The sequence below is a fragment of the Salvelinus alpinus genome, chromosome 11 (genome assembly GCF_045679555.1).
Source record: "Salvelinus alpinus chromosome 11, SLU_Salpinus.1, whole genome shotgun sequence".
In the NCBI taxonomy this organism is placed as follows: domain Eukaryota; kingdom Metazoa; phylum Chordata; class Actinopteri; order Salmoniformes; family Salmonidae; genus Salvelinus; species Salvelinus alpinus.
In genome coordinates this window covers 18,205,824-18,218,461 of record NC_092096.1, presented here as the reverse complement: position 1 = coordinate 18,218,461, position 12,638 = coordinate 18,205,824, and the positions used below count along the sequence as shown (strand labels likewise).

Below are 12,638 nucleotides of genomic sequence, written 5' to 3'. Positions count from 1 at the left end.
ATTAACACTACGGTGACACTATATCCTGTTCAATATTAACACTATGGTGACACTACATCCTGTTTAACATTAACACTACGGTGACAATATATCCTGTTCAACATTAACACTACGGTGACACTACATCCTGTTTAACATTAACACTACGGTGACACTATATCCTGTTCAATATTAACACTACGGTGACACTATATCCTGTTCAATATTAACACTACGGTGACACTATATCCTGTTCAATATTAACACTACGGTAACACTATATCCTGTTTAACATTAACACTACGGTGACACTACATCCTGTTTAACATTAACACTACGGTGACACTATATCCTGTTCAACATTAACACTACGGTGACACTATATCCTGTTCAATATTAACACTACGGTGACACTATATCCTATTCAATATTAACACTACGGTAACACTATATCCTGTTTAACATTAACACTACGGTGACACAATATCCTGTTCAATATTAACACTACGGTGACAATATATCCTGTTCAACATTAACACTACGGTGACACTATATCCTGTTCAATATTAACACTACGGTGACACTATATCCTGTTTAACATTAACACTACGGTGACACTATATCCTGTTCAATATTAACACTACGGTGACACTATATCCTGTTCAATATTAACACTACGGTGACACTATATCCTGTTCAATATTAACACTACGGTGACAATATATCCTGTTCAATATTAACACTACGGTGACACTATATCCTGTTCAACATTAACACTACGGTGACACTATATCCTGTTTAATATTAACACTACGGTGACACTATATCCTGTTCAATATTAACACTACGGTGACACTATATCCTGTTCAACATTAACACTACGGTGACACTATATCCTGTTTAATATTAACACTACAGTGACACTATATCCTGTTCAACATTAACACTACGGTGACACTATATCCTGTTTAATATTAACACTACAGTGACACTATATCCTGTTCAACATTAACACTACAGTGACACTATATCCTGTTTAACATTAACACTACGGTGACACTATATCCTGTTCAACATTAATACTACGGTGACACTATATCCTGTTCAATATTAACACTACAGTGACACTATATCCTGTTCAATATTAACACTACGGTGACACTATATCCAGTTCAATAATAACACTACGGTGACACTATATCCTGTTTAACATTAACACTACGGTGACACTATATCCTGTTTAACATTAACACTACGGTGACAATATATCCTGTTCAATATTAACACTACGGTGACACTATATCCTGTTCAACATTAACACTACGGTGACACTATATCCTGTTCAATATTAACACTACGGTGACACTATATCCTGTTCAATATTAACACTACGGTGACACTATATCCTGTTCAATATTAACACTACGGTGACACTATATCCTGTTCAATATTAACACTACGGTGACACTATATCCTGTTTAACATTAACACTACGGTGACACTATATCCTGTTTAACATTAACACTACGGTGACACTATATCCTGTTCAACATTAACACTACGGTGACACTATATCCTGTTTAACATTAACACTACGGTGACACTATATCCTGTTCAATATTAACACTACGGTGACACTATATCCTGTTTAACATTAACACTACGGTGACAATATATCCTGTTCAATATTAACACTACGGTGACAATATATCCTGTTCAATATTAACACTACGGTGACAATATATCCTGTTCAATATTAACACTACGGTGACACTATATCCTGTTCAATATTAACACTACGGTGACACTATATCCTGTTCAATATTAACACTACGGTGACACTATGTCCTGTTCAACATTAACACTACGGTGACACTATATCCTGTTCAACATTAACACTACGGTGACACTATATCCTGTTTAACATTAACACTACGGTGACACTATATCCTGTTCAACATTAACACTACGGTGACAATATATCCTGTTCAATATTAACACTACGGTGACACTATATCCTGTTCAATATTAACACTACGGTGACAATATATCCTGTTCAACATTAACACTACGGTGACACTATATCCTGTTCAACATTAACACTACGGTGACACTATATCCTGTTTAACATTAACACTACGGTGACACTATATCCTGTTTAACATTAACACTACGGTGACACTATATCCTGTTTAATATTAACACTACGGTGACACTATATCCTGTTCAATATTAACACTACGGTGACACTATATCCTGTTCAATATTAACACTACGGTGACACTATATCCTGTTCGATATTAACACTATGGTGACACTATATCCTGTTCAATATTAACACTACGGTGACATATATCCTGTTAATATTAACACTACGGTGACACTATATCCTGTTTAATATTAACACTACGGTGACACTATATCCTGTTCAACATTAACACTACGGTGACAATATATCCTGTTCAACATTAACACTACGGTGACACTATATCCTGTTTAACATTAACACTACGGTGACACTATATCCTGTTTAATATTAACACTACGGTGACACTATATCCTGTTCAATATTAACACTACGGTGACACTATATCCTGTTCAATATTAACACTACGGTGACACTATATCCTGTTCGATATTAACACTATGGTGACACTATATCCTGTTCAATATTAACACTACGGTGACATATATCCTGTTAATATTAACACTACGGTGACACTATATCCTGTTTAATATTAACACTACGGTGACACTATATCCTGTTCAACATTAACACTACGGTGACACTATATCCTGTTCGATATTAACACTATGGTGACAATACACCATAGTATTAATATATATATAGTATATAGGACTTAGTAATGCTGTCCTTAGTGTTTCCTCGCCGCTCGTATTCCATCTATGCCAGAATATGGCATACATTTATACCGTATAGAAATAACAACACTGAGTGTACAAAACATTAAGGATACCTACTCTTTCCATGACATAGCACCCGATTACAGTTTATATAAGGTGAAGTATTATCTTTTATCTTGTCATGACAGAATGACCAGATGAATCCAGGTGAAAGACATGGTACCTTGTCACTGGCTAAATCCACTTCAATCAGTCTAGATGAAGGGGGAAGACAGGTTAAATAATGATTTTTAAGCATTTTGACAATTGAGACATGGATTGTCTATGTGTGTCATTCAGAAGGTGAATGGGCAAGACAAAATATTGAAGTGCCTTTGAACAGGGTATGGTAGTAGGTACCAGGCACACTGGTGCCAGTGTCAAGAACTGCAACGCTGCTGGGTTTTTCACTCTCAACAGTTTCCTGTGTGTATCAAGAATGGTCCACCACCCAAAGGACATCCAGCCAACGTGACACAACTGTGGGAAACATTGGAGTCAACATGGGCCAGCATCCCTGTGGAACGCTTTTGAAACCTTGTAGAGTCCATGCCCCGACACATTGAGGATGTTCTGAGGGAAAAACAAGGTACAACTCAATATCAGAAGGTGTCGTTAATGTTTTGTACACTCTGTGTATATACTTATATGAGGTCGACATTACAATGGCACAACTCATAAATACAACCGAATGTTGACATTTTATACCCAAAAGGAAACATTGAAAGCAACTGAAAATGAAGCCAAACAGGATATACAGTCCAATAGTAGCTTCTGGTTTTAGTGACTGTTAGTGTTAAATAAATATAACCGGATTACAGGTGCTGGCCAACAAACAGGTGAGTTAAACTGACATAGTATAATCTGTGCTGGGTTTGACAAGGCCCAGCTGTCTCCTTTAGTATCAGTTTAGACACACACACAGACCTGTATCAGACGGTGTGTGTTGCATGCCAGGCTTGCTGTATGCTAATAGCATAATGCTAACCCTCTTACCTTTCCAGGGACCTACACCCCAAAGACAGAGAACAATGGAGGAACACATGAAGAGTGGTGGATGAGAAAATACATTGTGCTATGTGCTTTATTACAGTAGCAGCCTGATATCAAACCATCAACCCATGTATTACAGTAGCAGCCTGATATCAAACAGTCAACCCATGTATTACAGTAGCAGCCTGATGTCAAACAGTCAACCCATGTATTACAGTAGCAGTCTGATATCAAACAGTCAACCCATGTATTACAGTAGCAGCCTGATATCAAACAGTCAACCCATGTATTACAGTAGCAGTCTGATATCAAACAGTCAACCCATGTATTACAGTAGCAGTCTGATATCAAACAGTCAACCCATGTATTACAGTAGCAGTCTGATATCAAACAGTCAACCCATGTATTACAGTAGCAGTCTGATATCAAACAGTCAACCCATGTATTACAGTAGCAGCCTGATATCAAACAGTCAACCCATGTATTACAGTAGCAGCATGATATCAAACAGTCAACCCATGTATTACAGTAGCAGTCTGATATCAGTCAACACGTTTGAAGCACCACAATTATTATTACTATTCTAACTAAAAACAAAACCCCAAAAAAATATTTGGCACACAAATGATGATGATGATATCACTAGATAGTGTTGTGCAGATTGAGACACGTTCAGCAGCAAAGCTTGATACAACTTCTCATCAATGATAGCATGACAGCTGTTTTTAATGTTACATTCAAATACATACGCTATTTGCACACACACACACACTAATGTATAAAAGTTGCTTTGATTTATTATGAAATCATATTTGTAAGTACAGTATTTACAGTGTTAATTAAACACAGACAGGTGTAGATTATGTCTTGTTAATTAAATACAGAGAGGTGTAGATGCTGTGTTGTTAATTAAACGCAGAGATGTTTAGATTCTGTCTTGTTAATTAATTAAACACAGAGATGTTTAGATTCTGTCTTGTTAATTAATTAAACACAGACAGGTGTAGATTCTGTCTTGTTAATTAAACACAGAGGGGTGTAGATTCTGTCTTGTTAATTAAACACAGACAGGTGTAGATTCTGTCTTGTTAATTAAACACAGACAGGTTGTAGATTCTGTCTTGTTAATTAAACACAGAGAGGTGTAGATTCTGTCTTGTTAATTAAACACAGAGGGGTGTAGATTCTGTCATGTTAATTAAACACAGAGGGGTGTAGATTCTGTCTTGTTAATTAAATTCAGAGGGGTGTAGATTATGTCTTGTTAATTAAACATAGACAGGTGTAGATTCTGTCTTGTTAATTAAACACAGAGGGGTGTAGATTCTGTCTTGTTAATTAAACATAGACAGGTGTAGATTCTGTCTTGTTAATTAAACACAGAGGGGTGTAAATTCTGTCTTGTTAATTAAACACAGACAGGTTGTAGATTCTGTCTTGTTAATTAAACACAGACAGGTTGTAGATTCTGTCTTGTTAATTAAACACAGACAGGTGTAGATTCTGTCTTGTTAATTAAACACAGAGAGGTGTAGATTCTGTCTTGTTAATTAAACACAGAAGAGGTGTAGATTCTGTCTTGCCTCGAGGGAGTCAGGAAGGGAGAGTTTCCTTGTTCCTTGGTAAAATGTTCTATACATCCAAACATGTCAATCAGAACAACATGTCAATCAGAACAACATGGAACAAGTACAGTAGTCTTCAAGGGCAATGTGTGTGTGTGTTGTGCTCCAGAGTCTCTCTCTCACCTGTACTCTCCAAACGTCCCATCATCATCCTTCATAGGCTGGACTTCTGGGTCATGATGAGCATCTTCTTTTTCTTTCACTGTGGATAGAATACACATGTTGCTGAATGTCTAGGGAGGGGTGTGTGTGTGTGTGTGTGTGTGTGTGTGTGTGTGTGTGTGTGTGTGTGTGTGTGTGTGTGTGTGTGTACCTTTCACTGTGGAGAATGTCTAGGGGGTGTGTGTGTGTGTGTGTGTGTGTGTGTGTGTGTGTACCTTTCACTGTGGATAGAATACACATGTTGCTGAATGTCTAGGGGATGTGTGTGTGTGTGTGTGTGTGTGTGTGTGTGTGTGTGTGTGTGTGTGTGTGTGTGTGTGTGTGTGTGTGTGTGTGTGTGTGTGTGTGTGTGTGTGTGTGTGTGTGTGTGTGTGTGTGTGTGTGTGTGTGTGTGTGTGTGTGTACCTGGGTATTTCCCTCCCTTGTTCCTCTTGATGAAGCAGATGATGAGAAGGACGAGGATGAGGAGAGCGATGGCACACATCAGCCCTATGAACCAACCCTGAGTGGCTAGGTCTACCTGGTTGCTTTTCATTGCTTCTGACACACCCACAACACACACACACGCACACACACACGGACACACACACACACACACACACACACACGCACACACACACACACACACACACACACAAACACACAGGAAGAAGAAAAAGGGAAAAGGTTGTCAGAGTCCTGTTGAAAGGTGAACATTTGAAGGGGGAGAGGCGCAGGCAAGGACCTGTATAAATCACAGTTAAATTAAGAAGCGGGAGGGAATTTCCCAAAAATGGTTTAAGGGTGAAAAAAATGTATTTCTGTTTTCTATATGAAGACATGCAACGACAACGACCCTCTACTGAACATACAGTGTGTTTCACTCAACTTTCACTTGCACACAAACTGAAAAGAGACAGGATTCCTAAAATGAACTAGGTACATCATGAGGCATGCTTCAAACCTTGCTCTTACCATGTGGTTACACTAGCTACACCACAGATTATTACAGGTCAGACTGATGCAGCTCTTATCATGCTGTTACACTAGCTACACCACAGATTATTACAGGTAAGACTGATGCAGCTCTTATCATGCTGTTACACTAGCTACACCACAGATTATTACAGGTAAGACTGATGCAGCTCTTATCATGCTGTTACACTAGCTACACCACAGATTATTACAGGTCAGACTGATGCAGCTCTTATCATGCTGTTACACTAGCTACACCACAGATTATTACAGGTCAGACTGATGCAGCTCTTATCATGCTGTTACACTAGCTACACCACAGATTATTACAGGTCAGACTGATGCAGCTCTTATCATGCTGTTACACTAGCTACACCACAGATTATTACAGGTCAGACTGATGCAGTTCTTACCATGCGGTTACACTAGCTACACCACAGATTATTACAGGTCAGACTGATGCAGTTCTTATCATGCTGTTACACTAGCTACACCACAGATTATTACAGGTCAGACTGATGCAGCTCTTATCATGCTGTTACACTAGCTACAGCACAGATTATTACAGGTAAAACTGATGCAGCTCTTATCATGCTGTTACACTAGCTACAGCACAGATTATTACAGGTCAGACTGATGCAGCTCTTATCATGCTGTTACACTAGCTACAGCACAGATTATTACAGGTCAGACTGATGCAGTTCTTACCATGCGGTTACACTAGCTACAGCACAGATTATTACAGGTAAGACTGATGCAGTTCTTATCATGCTGTTACACTAGCTACAGCACAGATTATTACAGGTCAGACTGATGCAGTTCTTATCATGCTGTTACACTAGCTACACCACAGATTATTACAGGTCAGACTGATGCAGTTCTTATCATGGGAAGAGGGTATGGAAGGAGGACGCAGGCAACTACAAGGAACAATCATCTACCAAACATCAGGGTTGGGGTCAATTCCAGCTCAACTCAGTCACTTCCAATTCATTGAAAAGCAATGAGGAAATAGAACTGTAAGTGGAACAGTTAACTTCCTGAATGGACTAATATTGAAATGGAATTGTCCCCAACCCTGCAGTACACTGAGGCAGAGCGCTCTGGACATGCTGCCTCACCTGGCAGTGTTATCACTAGCTCCTCTGTACTGTGTATGGTAGCCTCAGAGTGATCTTTAACTACCACCCGAACCCTATAGGACGTCCCCGGCTTTAAGCCCTTTATCAGATAGGTCTGGGACCCGCTACTGCCGTTTACGAACTCTTTTGTCCAGTCTTCTTTACCTGGAGGGAACGGAGGCGTTGGGGAGAAAGTCAAAATAGAGAGAAGGAAGGTATGTATTGAAAAAGTATTTGGGTGATGATATGACGTATGTACTGAACAACGTTTTATTGCTGTAAACCTTGGAGTTACACATGCCACTTCCTCCTTCTATGAGGAATGTCAACAGTGGGTTTGTAAAATCATTTTTATGGGAATTGATGATCCAGGTTTTGGAATAAATGAACAATGATACTTTAACCGTTTATATGTTTGACAGGCAGTTTATATGCTTAACTGTGTGTTTATGTGCATGCGATTTGCTTTGTGATGCGATGAGACGATATTGTATAGAAGTAGGAATAGCTTACTGTTTTCTACAATATACTCCACGTACACATTCTTATCTGGTCCAAAGTATTCCCAACTTATCACTGCTCCCTCCTCTCCCACCACAGATGAGTTCACATTGGTGAACGCCGGGCCTATCGAATGCACTGATCACACAGGGAAGAACATACATACAGGACAGTTGTTGAGCTACACAAGTTGGAACCGTAGCCAGTAACATACAAGTCACAGAGGTAGGACGTTACAGACGGTCATGGAAGAAGGAACTTAGACTCAAATACAAACTGTAGACTTTGTAATCTAATCATGTTTTGTTTTCCAGAAAATGAGTCACACCTATAACTAAATATCTACAGATATTCTGCCTTTCCTGCATTTTCCACCATATTTCCCTGAGAACGAATCATTTGTCATATGCAAGCTACACACAGGACACACAACTGCCCTAAACGATGAGTTAACATGTTCCTCTTTAGAGATTTTATGGAGAGAGAGGTAATGGACTCAGGGAATGGCTGTAGTACCCTTGTGAAACGGGGGGCGCAGAGACTGAGTGATGGGAGAGATTGGAAGATGGGGTTCTGTGTAGCCTGAAACAACAACACCACAGAGAAGAGTAAGACACCACACACACCACAGACACCACAGGCACCACAAGGGCAGACAAACAAATAGTACCACACTACTATAGAGTTATTATATTAGTTATAGTAGTTAGAGTAGTTAACAGCATGCAGACTGTCCAATGGTACAGCATCATGCAGGACAGGTAGTTATAGTAGTTATAGTAGTTAACATCATACAGGACACATAGTTATAGTAGTTAACATCATACATGACAGGTAGTTATAGTAGTTAACATCATACAGGACAGGTAGTTATAGTAGTTATAGTAGTTAACATCATACAGGACACATAGTTATAGTAGTTAACATCATACAGGACAGGTAGTTATAGTAGTTAACATCATACAGGACAGGTAGTTATAGTAGTTAACATCATGCAGGACAGGTAGTTATAGTAGTTATAGTAGTTAACATCATACAGGGCAAGTAGTTATAGTAGTTAACATCATACAGGACAGGTAGTTATAGTAGTTATAGTAGTTAACATCATGAAGGATGGTTTAATAAAACACATGGTACAGTGATGGAATAAATTCATGAGCGAGGGCAAGGAAAGAAGGGGAAAGACTGAGCGGATGAAAGAGATGAGTAGCCTACAACATTGTTATTCATCCATTTAGGTCTTTTAAGGTGAATTGGACACAAGGGTTGGTGCTTGCGGATGCAATGAACGCAGTAATAGGCTGATTTCTTTACTTTACCACTTAGAATGAGGAACTGCATCGGTGGCATGCATTCTAAGCAGTATTCTAGACTGGCTATTGGAACGTAGCATTAGAGTTAGCATCTACTCCCACAGTAGCTAACATAGAGCATTATGGGTACTGTAGTACATCATGCTACAGCTCACTGATGATGGAGGAAGGCACATGCAGACAGATATACCGTAGCTATCTATCAGAGTCTAGTTTCTCGGACTGGTAGAACATGCAGACAGATCTACAGTAGCTATCTATCAGAGTCCAGTAACTGGTAGAACATGCAGACAGATCTACAGTAGCTATCTATCAGGGTCTAGTAACTGGTAGAACATGCAGACAGATCTACAGTAGCTATCTATCAGAGTCTAGTAACTGGTAGAACATGCAGACAGATCTACAGTAGCTATCTATCAGGGTCTAGTAACTGGTAGAACATGCAGACAGATCTACAGTAGCTATCTATCAGAGTCTAGTAACTGGTAGAACATGCAGACAGATCTACAGTAGCTATCTATCAGGGTCTAGTAACTGGTAGAACATGCAGGTGCTTCCGCTGAGAGACTTATTTTACCTTTGACCACATCTACTATGGGTTGCTGAATAAAGGCTTCAGAGAGAAGAGGAGAAAGAGAAAGAGAGGAATAAAGAGAGATAGAGAGTAGAGAAGACAAACACAGGCAGAGGTGATGTAAGTAGATGAGCAAGGAAAAAGTACAAATAGATCCCACCGTGTTCCCATTTTAAAGACAAAGTCTTATTTCACCAAGTTCACGCAAAACAGAATGATTCACTACAGGTCGAACAACACGGGGGACAGTTTTACCCCACTGGAACACGTCAAAGAGTCCATGCTGTCACGTTCCTGACCTTATTTCCTTTGTTTAGTCTTGTTTAGTTGGTCAGGACGTGAGCACATTCTATGTTATGTGTTTCTATGTTGGGTTGTCAACTAGCCTGATATGGTTCTCAATCAGGGGCAGGTGTTTTACGTTTCCTCTGATTGAGAACCATATTAAGGTAGGCTGTTCTCACTGTTTGTTTGTGGGTGATTGTTGCTGTGTCTGTTTGCCACACGGTACTGTTTCGTTCGTTCGTTTGTTCCTTCCTTCCTGTTCATGCGTTCATTTTTTATATGTTCTCAAGTTCAGGTCTGTTCACGTCGTTTATTGTTTTGTAGTTTGTTTAAGTGTTTTTCCGTCTTCGTTTACATAATAAATAAGTATGCATTCAAACCACGCTGCATATTGGTCCGATCCTTGCTCCTCCTCAGACGAGGAGGAAGACGAGCATTACACATGCAACCTGGAAAGTGTGTTCTCCGCTGAGAAAACAATGACTCTCATATGGGACGCTGTAGGAAATGTCGGACGCTGCGCTGTAGGAAAAGCTACAAGCTGTAAACTGCCGCCAACAACTTTTTTTTGGTAAACAGCTGAGAGAAATCTGAGAGAAACCACTCTCAAATTCATAGACAGCAGCTTTAGAGTGTTGAATGGCGACAAATAATAACTTCAATACACCCATAATACTTTGTACAATTTGCTTTCACAGTACCTAAAGCTCCATAGAGATACATTAGATTCCTTAACCAAGATGGCCGTCCTGTAATCACCTTGCCGGCATGCCAATGGCCATTCTAGTGTTGTATTTCATTCTAGTGTTGCCCGTTGGTTTGGCCGGGGTAGGCCATCATTCTAAATAAGAATTTGTTCTTAACTGACTTGCTTAGTTAAAGAAAGGTTGAATAAATAAATCAATAACATGTCATTCTACGTAAAGCTCACCTTCATCCATGATAGTGACAGCCTCCTCTGTGATGGTTGGGCCGGAGCCCTTGATGGTCTTAGCGTTAAAGTAGAACTTATAGCGGGTGCTGTACTTGAGGTCGGACAGGATTACGGTGGTCTCATTGGCTGGGAACATCATCTCCTCAACGGGACCAAGCTCATTGGAGCTGTTGACTGAGAGAGAGAGTGAGAGAGAGCGAGAGTGAGAGTGAGAGCGAGAGCGAGAGAGAGAGAGAGAGAGAGAGAGAAAGAGAGAGAGAGAGAGAGAGAGATAGGGGGGAGAGAGAGATGGGGGGAGAGATAGGGGGGAGAGAGAGAGAGATGCATGATAAAGATATTGAAATACTTCCTTTGATTTCAAACCAATCCAGTGAGGCACACACACATACACTCCCAGAAGGGTTGGAAGCCAGGGTCAGCCACAGATGCCACAATAAAAATGCATCAAATTGCCCAGCAGACTTACCTGGCTGGTATTTGAGTGTGTAGCCGGTGAGGCGACCGTTGTTGTCCTGTGGAGGACCCCATTCCAGCGTCAGAGAGTCCATGTTGGTGTTCTTTATATGCAAGAAGGAAGGAGGACCTGGGACTAAACACACACAGATAAACACAGGAATACAATGTCATAACGTGTGGATGCAATTATACAAAATGACTTATTAACTAAAGAAAACCATCATTCATAGGCACAAAACCATACAGTAACGTACAGACAAAACCATTCTAACCTGATATGGTTAGCATTGTTCCCAGCCCCTTCCAACAGTATAGCACAATGCATGACTATATGTATACGGTAGTGGTGGCTGGTAGAACTTTAAATAGGGAGGACGGGCTCATAGTAACGGCTGGAGCGGAATAGATGGAAGGGTCTCAAATACATGAAACATTTAGTTTCCATGTCTACCATTCCATTTCATCCATTCTATTCATTATTATGAACCGTCCTCCCCTCACCAGCCTCCTTTGGTATATGGATTAAACACAGAGAATCTATCCAACAACAGTAGGAGTCTGAATGATGCCCCTTACCTCCCTCGGGGGTCTCAAAGTTGTGGTTGGGGCTGGGGGGCCCCTCTCCCTTGCCGTTGACCACCCTGATGTTCAGTGTGTAGAGGCTGTAGGGTTTGAGGCCTGGTAGTCTGCCGTCAGTCCTGTTTCCACTGAAGGCCAACACCTGCTGCTCCTCCTGCTGTGCCTCTGCCTGGTGGAGGCTACGCTCACGCCAGTAGGACACCTGCAGGACCACACACACATCAGACACACATTCTGGTCTAAATGACCAGGTTCTGG

The 12,638-nt window shown here is 40.3% G+C and overlaps 1 protein-coding gene across 22 annotated transcripts in view; it reads right to left on the bottom strand.

Moving 5' to 3' along the window:
- Positions 1 to 12,638, bottom strand: part of nrcama (neuronal cell adhesion molecule a) — a 158,165-nt gene that overhangs the window by 4,013 nt on the left and 141,514 nt on the right. For 5 of the 22 annotated variants that reach the window (XM_071331932.1, XM_071331931.1, XM_071331929.1 and 2 more), the window contains 9 exons: positions 12,378 to 12,582; positions 11,812 to 11,934; positions 11,343 to 11,519; positions 10,130 to 10,165; positions 8,756 to 8,821; positions 8,252 to 8,377; positions 7,739 to 7,903; positions 6,069 to 6,203; positions 5,625 to 5,703 (listed from right to left, as the gene is read on the bottom strand). In XM_071331932.1, coding sequence (XP_071188033.1) covers positions 5,625 to 5,703; positions 6,069 to 6,203; positions 7,739 to 7,903; positions 8,252 to 8,377; positions 8,756 to 8,821; positions 10,130 to 10,165; positions 11,343 to 11,519; positions 11,812 to 11,934; positions 12,378 to 12,582 — 1,112 coding nt within the window. Of the gene's footprint in view, positions 1 to 3,951; positions 5,509 to 5,624; positions 5,704 to 6,068; positions 6,204 to 7,738; positions 7,904 to 8,251; positions 8,378 to 8,755; positions 8,822 to 10,129; positions 10,166 to 11,342; positions 11,520 to 11,811; positions 11,935 to 12,377; positions 12,583 to 12,638 lie in introns of those variants that run through there. The other 17 variants (XM_071331945.1, XM_071331946.1, XM_071331952.1 and 14 more) reach the window with 8 other exon arrangements.